General features: G+C 45.5%; 4 protein-coding genes across 4 annotated transcripts; 1 reads left to right on the forward strand and 3 right to left on the reverse strand.

Annotated features, from left to right (window-relative positions):
* Positions 1–89: 89 nt before the first annotated feature.
* RpII215 (RNA polymerase II subunit RpII215) lies at positions 90–7,880 on the reverse strand. The gene is given in 9 exon segments (XM_029321952.2): positions 90–767; positions 769–1,613; positions 1,709–1,900; positions 2,000–2,118; positions 2,220–2,347; positions 2,349–2,609; positions 2,701–6,231; positions 6,488–6,757; positions 7,697–7,880. Coding segments are annotated over 9 exon segments (5,721 nt in total). The 5' UTR covers positions 7,775–7,880; the 3' UTR covers positions 90–470.
* An 839-nt stretch (positions 7,881–8,719) lies between these two features.
* KdelR (ER lumen protein-retaining receptor) lies at positions 8,720–10,715 on the forward strand. Its single transcript, XM_029321996.2, has 3 exons — positions 8,720–8,965; positions 9,065–9,254; positions 9,346–10,715. Exons 1-3 carry the CDS (start codon positions 8,875–8,877, stop codon positions 9,701–9,703), a joined length of 639 nt encoding a protein of 212 aa, XP_029177829.1. The 5' UTR covers positions 8,720–8,874; the 3' UTR covers positions 9,704–10,715.
* Positions 9,859–11,319, reverse strand: DNApol-gamma35 (DNA polymerase subunit gamma-2, mitochondrial). Its single transcript, XM_029321995.2, has 2 exons — positions 10,768–11,319; positions 9,859–10,688 (listed from the first exon to the last, which is right to left on the reverse strand). Exons 1-2 carry the CDS (start codon positions 11,317–11,319, stop codon positions 10,260–10,262), a joined length of 981 nt encoding a protein of 326 aa, XP_029177828.2. The 3' UTR covers positions 9,859–10,259.
* Positions 11,316–12,123, reverse strand: GatC (glutamyl-tRNA(Gln) amidotransferase subunit C, mitochondrial). The gene is made up of 2 exons (XM_029321997.2): positions 11,992–12,123; positions 11,316–11,926 (listed from the first exon to the last, which is right to left on the reverse strand). Exon 2 carries the CDS (start codon positions 11,790–11,792, stop codon positions 11,316–11,318), a length of 477 nt encoding a protein of 158 aa, XP_029177830.1. The 5' UTR covers positions 11,793–11,926; positions 11,992–12,123.
* Positions 12,124–12,199: the final 76 nt, after the last annotated feature.

Genomic DNA, 12,199 nt, shown 5'->3' on the forward strand with positions numbered 1-12,199 from the left:
TAAATATCACGTAGCTTGCTGCTTATGAAAGTCAGATACATTGTATTTTTACAAAAAGTCTATTACGCATAACTGACATACAAATAATCTCCGGTTTCTTATGTTGTCTTTTACATCAACATAGTCTCCATTTATTATCTCGTTGATTTATCAATTGCTGGTTTACAAAATGCTCTGGTCCCTAAGACACGTTCGTTTGTATATAACACACACACATATTAATAATTCTAAAACTAAAAGAAAAAAAGGAAAGACTAAAAACTCTTAAAAAATAATTCATTTCCTTTGCAACACATCTTAATTTTTCTAATACGAGTGCAGTTATAATTATACATAATTCGCGCACCCTAATAATTACAGTCAACAAACAAAATTTATCAGCTGTATATCTTTCCATCAATAGATATTCCCCTTCTTCCTTGATCACTCTATCTTTATAATTAACGATTAATACAATACAATAATTAGCATTATTCATCTGTCTCGTAAGCGGGCGACGCCGGCGAGTACGTGGGACTCGTGGGCGAGTACCCTGGCACCGGTGGCGAGTACGTCGGACTCGTCGGCGAGTAGCTCGGGCTTGTGGGCGTGTAGGTGGGACTCGTGGGTGAGTACTTGGTGCTCGACGGCGAGTACTGCGGACTCGTGGGCGAATATGTCGGACTGCTGGGCGAGTAGTTGGGACTGCTGGGCGAGTACCGGGTGCTGCCGGACGCGGTGTGCTGCGGCGAGCTCGGCGAGTACGAGGGACTCGTAGGCGAGTACGTTCGGACTGGTCGGCGAGTACGTGGGACTCGCCGGGGTGTACTGCGGCGACGTGCCGGCGAACGACGGTGAGGTAGGCGAGTAACTCGGGCTCGTGGGCGAGTACTTGGGACTGCTGGGTGAGTAGCTTGGACTCGCGGGCGAGTACTGCGGCGAGCTCGGCGAATAACTCGGCGAGGTCGGCGAGTACGAGGGCGAGGCGGGTGTGTAATTGGGCGAGCTGGGCGAATAGCTCGGCGAGGTTGGCGAGTAACTTGGACTCGTCGGCGAGTAGCTCGGACTCGTGGGCGAGTAGCTTGGACTGGTCGGTGAGTAGCTTGGACTCGTGGGCGAGTAGCTCGGACTTGTGGGTGAGTAACTTGGACTGGTCGGCGAATAGCTCGGCGATGTTGGCGAGTAGCTCGGGCTCGTTGGCGAGTAGCTCGGTGATGTAGGAGAATAGCTCGGACTTGTTGGTGAGTAACTTGGCGAGGTAGGCGAATAGCTCGGGCTTGTCGGCGAGTAGCTCGGCGATGTGGGAGAATAGCTCGGACTCGTCGGCGAATAACTCGGTGATGTCGGCGAGTAGTTTGGACTGGTCGGCGAGTACGTCGGGCTCGTGGGCGAATAGTTCGGGCTCGACGGCGTCATGCTGGGAGATGTGGGCAAATACGCTGGCGACGTGGGAGAGTAACTGGGCGAGGCCGCGCCCGCCGGTGACATCGGGAACGGACTCATGCTCGGTCCGGGACTACCGGGGCTTCCCGGTTGTGGTGAATATGCAGAATATGCGGGCGACAAGCCTGACGCGTCCGACGCGCCCGAAGGCGAGAAACACGCACCTCCTGGAGTCATGCCGCTGCTCAAAGCTATGAAAGGAAGAAGAAAATCATTAATATCACTATTCATCTTATATCGAGATTTCATACAAGTTGGAGAAATTTCTGTTCATGTCGAGACTTACCTGGCGACATGCTTGACGCTCCATAACCGGGAGTAGCGCCCATCCAAGGTGTCATCTGAGGACTCATACTATTGGAGATACCAGTTACACTGCCGAAGAACATTCCTGCTGTTCCCATACCTGCACCAACTGCCATAGGAATCTCGATGCCGGATTTGCATTTCTCAGCATCCAATAATAAGTCAAAACATCCTAAACAAGACGCATAAAACCGTGATGAATATCATGTCATTCAATGCACAAAAAATATAATAAATAATTATTAATCCATAACATAAAAAGATGCATTACCTGTTCCAATACGTGGAAGTTGTCCCATTATAATGTTTTCGGATACTCCGCGCATTGGATCCACCTCCGCATGAGATGCGGCATCCAGTAACACGTCAACCGTTTCTTCGAAGGAACATCTGAAGCAATTAATAATTTTTTTTGTTAATCTTCTATATCGTCGAAGGGAAACCATCTCGTGTATATAGTTTTCCAGGGTTTCAAATGCATTCATACTGACCTCATGAGAGCGCCGGTATCCTGTCTATTGATTCCGTGACGTGTTATCGCCATAAGATGACCTTTCGCCGTCATGACATCGCAAAGTAAGGCGAGATGTCGGTAGTTTACATAGAGACCGTAGAACTGCTAACACCGCATTCATCTCCTTCTCCACCGACTTTCGCACAGCCTCGATGCCGAGAACTTGGAATATTTCGCAGATGTCGTTGCTGAACGTTCGCACCGGGTCCACGTCTCTTTCGCTCAGCACCTTCATCAAGCTCGTACCGTCAGTTTCCAACAACCATTCCGCGATGGCCTTAAATTCGCCCGTTTCTGTGATTACGATACGTTTCTTGGAATCCGTTTGCGGCAGATGCATGTAAACCTTGCCGATAGCTTCGATGCCCTGGAATAGGTAGAGAATTAAAGTTAATGAATGACAAAGAGCTGAAGATGCTATATATATATAGATAAATAATCAGTCTGAGTCAACGTACCTGTAGAGTCATGTCGCTGAGCATGTTGGCCTCGATGCATCGCAGGAACATGTCGTCCTCCATTTTGTCCACAGTCTCTTCTTCCGTGTCCTGGAACTTGTTGTCGTCGCTGTTCATTATTCGGATCCGCAGCACCAGCTTCTCGGCGTTGTCGTCGTTGAAGATGCAGTTGAGATCGTCGCCGAAGCCGGCGTTGATCTTCTCCGCGATCTGCTCCATCGTCAGCTTCTTATCGGTCATTCTCTTCCTGTCCAACTCAATGCGCAGCAACCAGGGGGATATCTTGGTCGGATCGAAGTCGGGCATCTCGTAGTACACGTTGACAAATTCCTGATCCTCCGCAATCACCGTGTTCTGCGGATCCGGATCATAGTAGATTGCCGTGTTGGCTGTCACCTTCTTCAGGGTCGTGTGTTCCAGTCGGCAGAGCACGTTCTTCGCCTTTTCGGCGTCTCGCGCGGCCGCACCCGTCAGGAACACCGTGAGCGACGGCGCTTTCGGCTTCTTGCTGATGTTGATGATCTCCTTCAATCTCGGCACACCGAGGGTGACGTTCTTGGACGACACGCCGGCGAAGTGGAATGTGTTCAGGGTCATCTGAGTTGCGGGCTCGCCGAGAGACTGCGCCGCTAAAGCACCCACCATTTCACCCGGTGACACCTGGGCCTGTTGGAATCTGGTCTCGATCTCTCCGATCAGCCACTCGAAGGCTTCGCTAGACAGCCTGAATTCCTCGGAAACGCATTTCGTGCACAGAGTCGACCTCACCAGGCACTGGAACAATAAGGTCGCGTTCTCGTTCGCCTGTTTGCTAAGTCTATCATCCCCGGCGACGATAATGCATTTGTCCAGAAGATCCTTCACTCCCTGAATCACTCTCATAGGACTGAGGTCGGTCGGCGCCCGCTTGTTGATGTGGAAGATCTTTTGCACGTTCCAAATCATTCTCTGTAGATTGCAAGGTAAAACGACCTTGGACTCGCCGCTTGGGAAGATCTCCCGCAGCACGGCGCGATCCTTGTTCAGCTGTTCCCACTCTCTTTCCAGCTCGGAGATCACCTCGCCGGAGCCCATCATCTCTCGTACGATGTCCTCGTTGAATATCCGTCGTAGGTATCGCTCGTTGGTCGGATCAAACTTGAATTTCTTCTCGAAGGCCTTGTTGCTCACCTTGATGGTGGGCAGATTTTGGAACTCGACGGTCTCCCCGCAGAGACCGTCCTCTCCGTAACGCAGCTGGATCAACTGACCTACAGAATTGCGTACAGTGCCGTCGTAATGAACCATTACAGACTCCATAGCCTTTATCAAACGACGCTGGATGTAACCGGTCTCGGCCGTCTTCACGGCGGTATCGATGAGACCCTCACGACCACCCATCGCGTGGAAGTAGAACTCGGACGGCGTGAGACCGGCGAGGTACGAGTTCTCGACGAAGCCGCGGGACTCGGGTCCGTAATCGTCCTTAATGAAATGTGGAAGCGTACGCTTGCGAAATCCGAAGGGTATTCGTTTACCCTCGACGTTCTGCTGACCCACACAAGCGATAACCTGAGAGATGTTGATGTTGGAACCCTTGGAGCCGGATACCACCATGGCCTTCAAGTTGTTGTACTCCGTCAGGGACTTTTTGGCGGAGCCTCCGGTCTTGTCTCTAGCGTCGTTCAGAATCCTGTTCACCTGATTCTCGAAAGTCTGACGTAGCGTGTTGCCAGGTGTCGGCTCCAATTCCATGTTGTGCGCCTTCTGAATCACCTCTATCACGTCCTCCTTGGCCTTTTTGATCGCTTTTTGAATCTCCAGGTATGTCTGCGGATCAGCGATGGTGTCGCCGATACCAATTGAATGACCCTCCAGCAGTAACCAGTTGTTGATGACCGTCTGGATGTTACCGTAGAAGCGTCCGCACACGTCGTGACCCAGCTCGAGCATACAGATGTGGAGCAATGAGCCGGCGGATGTACCCAGGGTCTTCTTGCAGAGAATACCCATCACCAGCTCCCCGTGCTCCACCATTACCTTTGTGTCACCCGGCGAGATCCACTTGTACGGACCGTCGTCCTCCTCGTCGGGATGCGTGCTGTGGGTTCGTATCATGTTCACGTTTCCCGGTATGATGAGGGAGAACAATTGCTTGCCGGTCCACAGAGGTTTCGGTTTCAGGATACAAGGCTGCGGCATCTTGCCGTCCCAGCTGGGCAGAAACATGAGCAGGTTCATCATCTGCTCCTTCTCGATGAACACGTCGCGCTTCGTCATCTTCCTCACGGCCGTTAGGGTATCCTGGACGATACCCATGACCGGCTTGTTCGCCTGCGGCGTAATGATCTGCCGCGGGGTCACATGAATGTTCTCGACCTCCGCGCGGGTCTCCATCGATTGTGGCACGTGCAAATTCATCTCGTCCCCGTCGAAGTCGGCGTTGTACGGGGACGTGCAGCTCAGATTCATGCGGAACGTACTCCAGGGCAGCACCTTTACCCGATGGCCCATCATGGACATTTTGTGCAGGGTCGGCTGACGATTGAAGATCACGAGGTCGCCGTCGCGGATGTGTCGCTCCACCCGGTAGCCGCACTGCAGATGCAGATCCGAGGATTTGGGATGAAAACGTAGGTCAATCCTCTCGCCGTTGTCGCGAACTATGTACTTGGCGCCGGGGTACTGCGAATTGCCGCGTCTGACCAGCACTTGCATCTTGTCGATGTTGAACGGCGTGACGATCTCGGGAAACGTCAGGTTCTGCGCGATGCTACGTGGCACGCCGACCTGATCGATGCGCAAGTTGGGATCGGGGGTAATGACGGTACGCGCGGAGAAGTCCACGCGCTTGCCCATCAGATTTCCACGAATCCTGCCCTCCTTGCCCTTCAGCCGAGCCTTGATCGCCTTGAGCGGCTTGCCGGATTTCTGCATCGCTCGCGGCATGCCTGGCATGTCGTTGTCGACGAGTGTCGCGACGTGAAACTGCAGCATCTTTATGTTTTCTAGGATCACGTGTGCCGCCGCGCCCGACTGTTCATTTCGCAGCAGCTCGTTGTTCGATTTGATGATGTCCGCTAGTTTGTGGGTCAAATCGTCCTGATTCTTCGCGGAACCATACATGATGACAGCGGGTCTGACAGACAGGGGTGGTACCGGCAGCACCGTAACTATCATCCAATCTGGTCGAGCAAACTTGGGGTCCATTCCCAGGATAAATGACTCTTCATCCTTGATGTGTTTCAGAATCTCCCAGGCTCTCTCGGCTGAAAGTACCATCTTCTTCTCTTGCGAGTCTTCGTTTACGTGCTTCCACTCCGCGGTGACGTCTAAACCGGATCGTCTGAGATTCGGCTGGTATCTGCCGCAACCGCCGTGACCAGGTTTTCTATCCATTTGCTGTTGGGCCTCCGTGTTCTCTTTGTTGATGTCCATCTCGTCTCCGCCTTCGCAGATGCTCTTGCTTTTGCATAAGTCGTAAACAAACGCTAGTCGCTTCCGTGGCTGTCCCTTTGTCTTCATCACGATTTCTTTGATCTTTGGATTGTGCTGTAAATTAGAAAAGAGGAAATAACAATCAAACATTCGTTTTCTCTTTTGTTTCGTTCTTTTTTCAAGATTATAACATGTGTGTAATATAATTTCTAAAAATAAAGTGTTATATTAAGTATTTTAAATGAAATATTTAATAATTTAATTTAAACTACATATAGTATTTAATAAAAAATTCAAAAAAATTATAATTAAAATAAAAATTTTCAATTTTATAAGATATTACTCATAAGTAACTTGTAAGAACACTTACAGGGCTGACGAGTAATTTGGAACAGTAGAAGCAAACGCATCTTAGTATCTTTATATTCTTTGTAATAAATCCAACATGAAATACTGGTTTTGCGAGATCTATATGTCCAAAATGACCAGGGCATTCCGTCATATTGCCAGCGCATGTCTGGCATCTTGAATTTCTGTCAATGACACCTTGTCTGGGATCCATGAGACCGCCCAATTTAGGGCGGCCACCTTCCATAGTCTCTGGAAATCGTATGCCGCCATCTGTGACTGACATACGACGCTATAAAATCACAAAAATATCATTTTTTAATATTTTGTAAATTTTAATTTTCACAAGAAATACATAAATTTGGCTTGAACACAATATGGGACAATTTATTGCGATGTTTTTGTATTTAATAGCTACATATGAAGTATTTAAATCTTAATAAATGTTTACTATAAAGTAACTTCAACTTTTTTACAATTCAACGCACAATGTACTGTATATGAATAATAATTTTTTACATATTCTTTTATTATAATGATGATACTAAATATATATAAAACTAAATTACTTTGTCACACCGAATCATTTTGAATACATACTTTTGTATTTAATAACTACATATAAGGGATTTAAATATTAATGTTTATTATAAAGTAACTTCAACTTTTTTACAATTCAACACACAATGTACTGTATGAATAATAAAATTAACACTTTTTCCCTTCTTCTACATATATTCTCTTATTATAATGCTAATTCTAAATATATATAATGCTAAATTACTTCGTCAAACTGAATCATCTTGAATACATATTTGTATTAAAGATAACATGTTAATGGAACATATGATACTTGAGTAAATTTTACTAAAACGTAAAAGTATTTTAAAAATTTCAATGGTTCGTCTGCAAAGCTAACAGTAAAATAAACATTAAACCGACTAATTTTCACTATTTACATATGCTTCCCTCTCCAAATATTTGTCTGCAAAATTTCACAATTGTTCTCATCATGTTTTAAATAATCATTTTCAGTTTTATTTTTTCTTCCAAAAACCATGTTTAGTAGACAGACGAGATTAATATTTGTATACTAATCTCGCAAAAAACGGTAACACCATGCATTGCATAAGGTTGCGTTAAACGAGAGTTTTGATCGTCGCGATAAAAATGTCCTTGAAAAAAAAAGACATTTCCACGAAGTGACGTGAAACGCGCGCGATCAACTTACTATCTCGTCCGGGGAAAGGATACCGAACTGCACGCGTTTCACCGTTCGCAGAGGCGCTTTGGAGTCGGACGTAGCCATTTTTCGCCACGATAATTCAGCAGCAGCTCCTCCGAACGCCTTCTGCGTCGCGACTCCTCAACGTTTCTTCCGTTGGAGAGAACGTCATCCCGTTCCCCTCCACGGCGTTCGGTCACGAACCAACTAAATCATCTTGATCGGCCATTGCTGAACAAATCGCACGTTATTCCCTAGCTAGTGATAATCGCCAAGTGTATTAAAATTAATAATTCGAATTAAAATCAAGCAATTGAGTAATCAATTTATCAAATAATTAATTAAAATTTGAATTAACATATAAATATTTAAATATAAAATATAAAATTTATATTTTAAGATATGTAAATTTATATAAAGATTTTATTTTATTTTATTTTACTTTTTTAAATTTATATTAAAATATAAAATTTATTTTGAAAATAAAAAAAAAAAATAAAATTTATATTTATATGCACGTATACAACACATATGCGTGAAAATTTTCTGCACCGTTTTCTTATTTATTAGGCTTCTAAATTTATATCTAAAAGTTTACTAATACTTCTTTATTCAATTTCTAGTCGGACCTTATCTTATTTTGTACGTACAAACAGCAAAACTTTTTATATTAAACAATTATTTTTTCGACCTTTATATTAAACCAATAAAAAGATTTCGGTGCAAAAAAATCTATAATCATCCGATCGATAAAACAGGCATCCCCTTAAATTCAAATTAAAGCAAATTTATTAGAATAATTATTTAATTGATTGAGTAATAAAATTTTTAATAAATTAAAATTTAATTCTAGTAACTACGAGTGGACGATCGTTCTGATTGATGGACTTTTATATCCCTCTAGGGAGGAACAATATGGTGCGTCCAATCGGAGTTCGCTGTTGTCTAGCTTGAAACTAGTGAAGAGAATTTCCCTCGCGTCTCTCGACAGGTTCTTTCGCGACCCTGGATATCCAGATGTCACATTCGAACTTGGTTCACGAATTCGCGGGGTCGGTGGGGTCGGCCATCTGCCTGAATCGCAGCCGAAGCCACGTCATATTTCGTGTGCCGCTTGGAAGCGAGCTGAACGAGCTGGCTCGCGTTGGTTCTCACGTTAGAATTACGTTCCCGGGACCGCAGACATGAATATATTCCGGCTGCTGGGTGATCTGTCGCATCTCCTAGCTATTATCATACTCCTCCTCAAGATATGGAAGACGCGGAGTTGCGCCGGTGAGTTGTGTCTAGATGTTGGCGGTATACAGGAAGACGCGGACGTTCGATGTATTTACAATCGTACGATCTGTCATCGACGCTTCGTCTTGTTCGCAGGTATCAGCGGCAAGTCGCAGATCCTCTTCGCTATTGTTTACACCAGCCGTTATCTAGACCTGTTCACCACATTCATTTCGGCGTACAACACGTTCATGAAGATTATATTCATCGTCGCGTCCTTAGCAACTGTCTTCTTGATGTATGTCAAGTTTAAAGCCACGTACGATCACAATCACGACACGTTCAGGTAAAGGAATCCCCTCCGATAGACGTCTGATCAGGTGATCTTGCCCCTCCGGATGACAAGTGTGACAGATTGTGATTCTTTCTACTTGTAGGATCGAGTTCCTGCTTTTACCGACATTGGTACTGGCGTTACTGATCAACCACGAGCTCTCCTTCGTGGAGGTTCTATGGACATTCAGCATTTATCTAGAATCAGTGGCGATATTACCGCAGTTGTTTCTGGTGTCGAAGACAGGCGAGGCGGAGAGCATCACCAGTCACTACTTATTTGCATTAGGATCTTACAGAGGCTTGTATCTGTTCAACTGGGTCTACCGCTACTACGCTGAGGATCATTACGATTTGATCGCCATAGTTGCTGGATTGGTGCAGACAGTCCTTTATTGTGACTTTTTCTACCTCTATATTACCAAAGTACTGAAGGGAAAGAAGCTACAACTACCTGCTTAGCTTCAGTTGAGAGTATTATCCTCTTGTATCGGAGAATTTGATTCGAATTTGCCTGTTCTTCGGCGTTTGCCAAACAGAGATAAGTCCGGGCAGACCTGGGAGGCTCGTGGAATGCAGTGCATGTTTCTGCTAAGCGTGCAATATTTCGCAGCATACTTTCCATCTGTCAAATATTCTCTTCCTACCCTCATTCGTCATCCCTTGTATGCTGTGCCTCTCGCTGGGACTTCTTTCCAGGGTGAGATCTAAGTTGCCTCTTTTATTCTTTTCGTACTTCAGTGTCAAGAAACATATACATAATTATAGAATTCAAAATAATCATTTATTTTACGAATTTAGATATTTGACAAGATGTGATTGGGGATAAAACGAAAAACAAATTGTATAAATCACAGAATTTTCATTAATAATTACAGTTTATATGGTTGTGTAATTTTCAGTAATAAACATAGTTATATTAATTAAATATAATTATATATGACAGTACAACAATATGTCTTCTAAATTTTTAGCTAACAGTAAGAATCAGAGAATCTAAGATGAAAATTTTGATGATTCAGGAAGAACGTAGAGCGATATACTTTACCAAATCAGAAATGTGAACTGCTTCTTTAAGAGTCGTCGAGCGATTCTTTACATATACAATGCCATTCTTAAGACTAGTCCTATTTACAGACACGACGAACGGTATCAGGCACATTTCTATGATTTGTTCTGCATTTGTTAATATCGTAGATATTCCCTTCGCTCTAAGCATATTGTTTAAGTACAGTACAAAGCGATTTAAATCTTCTACGTCAGTCTCGTTCTGCTCTTTATCTATATGAAACGTGGTTTTATACGGAGATAACTTGGGATGGATGTAGTTGCTAGTTGATTTGTCAAACGTGTGGCTGTCGCAGAGTAAAGCCAGGCAGCCCCAATCCAAGGAAGCGACATGCTCGATCATATGCAGGTCCACAGCATTATCTTTACTACTTTCAGTCTGTAAATAAATATCTCATTTAAACAATCTTTTCTTTCTCTCTCTTTCTCTTCAAATATTAAGAAAACAAGTATCGTACTTGAGGATACAACCTGCGTATGGCAGGATAATGAGTGATTGTCTCCACGGTGAGGTTTCCAAAGGGGAACTGCGCCTCTATCTCCGTCACGTCAAGGTTCCTCGCCTTCCTCGCTTCAGCCAAGACGAACCTTGAAGGACACTGAGCGAGTTTGCGCCACCAAACCTTGCGCTCTCGCTGCTTCTTGTGCAGCAGACTCTTCGCCTCGGACCCGTCGACGATCACGTTGACCTTGACGACTCTGTGAGAGGACACTTTAGCCGACAAGAAGGACTCGTTCCAAGTACTCTTCGACATCGTGGCAAGGGTTGCCAGAGCGAAGGGCAGTGGCTCATCCAGCGAATTGCTCCGCAACAGCTGCAACGTGTCTGCGATCGGTTGGGTGTCGCACAGGAAGACGTTGTGACGTGGCATCGTGACGCAGTGCGCGAACCAGTGCTCCTCCAGGTTCCTGAGTAGCAGTTTACCTTGGGGACCGTACGTGAAGACGGATTTCTCCGACAGATTGAGAAAGTGTGGACTGACAGCCCTCAGCACAGCCTCCAGACTCATCGTCCCGACTCGGACGACCTGTTCGTCGTCAAGGGCGCGACGAAGTACTCCTCCTCCAGCACCTGGGCGTTCCTCAGGATCTCGCAGCGCTCGATCCCGCTCCGGGCCACGTCCTCTCGTAGACGAATGTGACTGTTCTCCAGGGTGCTGTACATCGGACGCACCGACTCATCGATGCGGGCTTCTCGTAGCCGCTCGGCGAAGGCAACGGCCTCCTCCAGGATCCGCTTGCTCTGCTCGTACTCGAAGCCGACCAGTGCGAGCCTCTCCAGCCTCCTGACGGTCGCCTCGTCGATCACCGGTCTCTTATCCCCGCACGATGATCGGTTCCTGATATTTTCAACCACTTCTTGCGGTTGCTGATGTCTCGCTAGAATTATCGAAGAGTGATACTTCTTGGAAGGCGCGATCGAATGCAGAGGAATTCTGACACTTTTGCTGAAGAGTCTGTATGTTTGCTGTAGCGCGCCCATGCTCGACGATGATCAGCTGATCGGCACTTTCGATCTTTCCTCGGTCTATCTAGCTTTCCGTAGATGCAGCTGAATTAATCTGTCTCTTTTGATTACACTTATTTCCACATTCGTGATCCTTCGTCCTTGTGCACCTATTTGATTTTAGTGCAGTTGTGAATATAAGTTTGAATTGTTAGATTGTTTTCAAATCTCTCACCTGATTTATTATAACTTTAATTTAATTTATTCTTTGCAATAGATTCTTCTCAGATTATATAATGTCATCAGTTGTCAAATGATCTTGATTGGCTGCGAGCAGAAGAAACTCCTGGGGGGACACTATAATTCCCTATTCGAAAGCCAGTCAATATGTCAGAAATCTGTCAATATTTAAAACTATTTTATTATTATCTCAGCTAATTATT

This window comes from Nylanderia fulva, unplaced genomic scaffold, assembly GCF_048542155.1.
Source record: "Nylanderia fulva isolate GAGA-0341 unplaced genomic scaffold, ASM4854215v1 Scaffold32, whole genome shotgun sequence".
Taxonomy (NCBI): domain Eukaryota; kingdom Metazoa; phylum Arthropoda; class Insecta; order Hymenoptera; family Formicidae; genus Nylanderia; species Nylanderia fulva.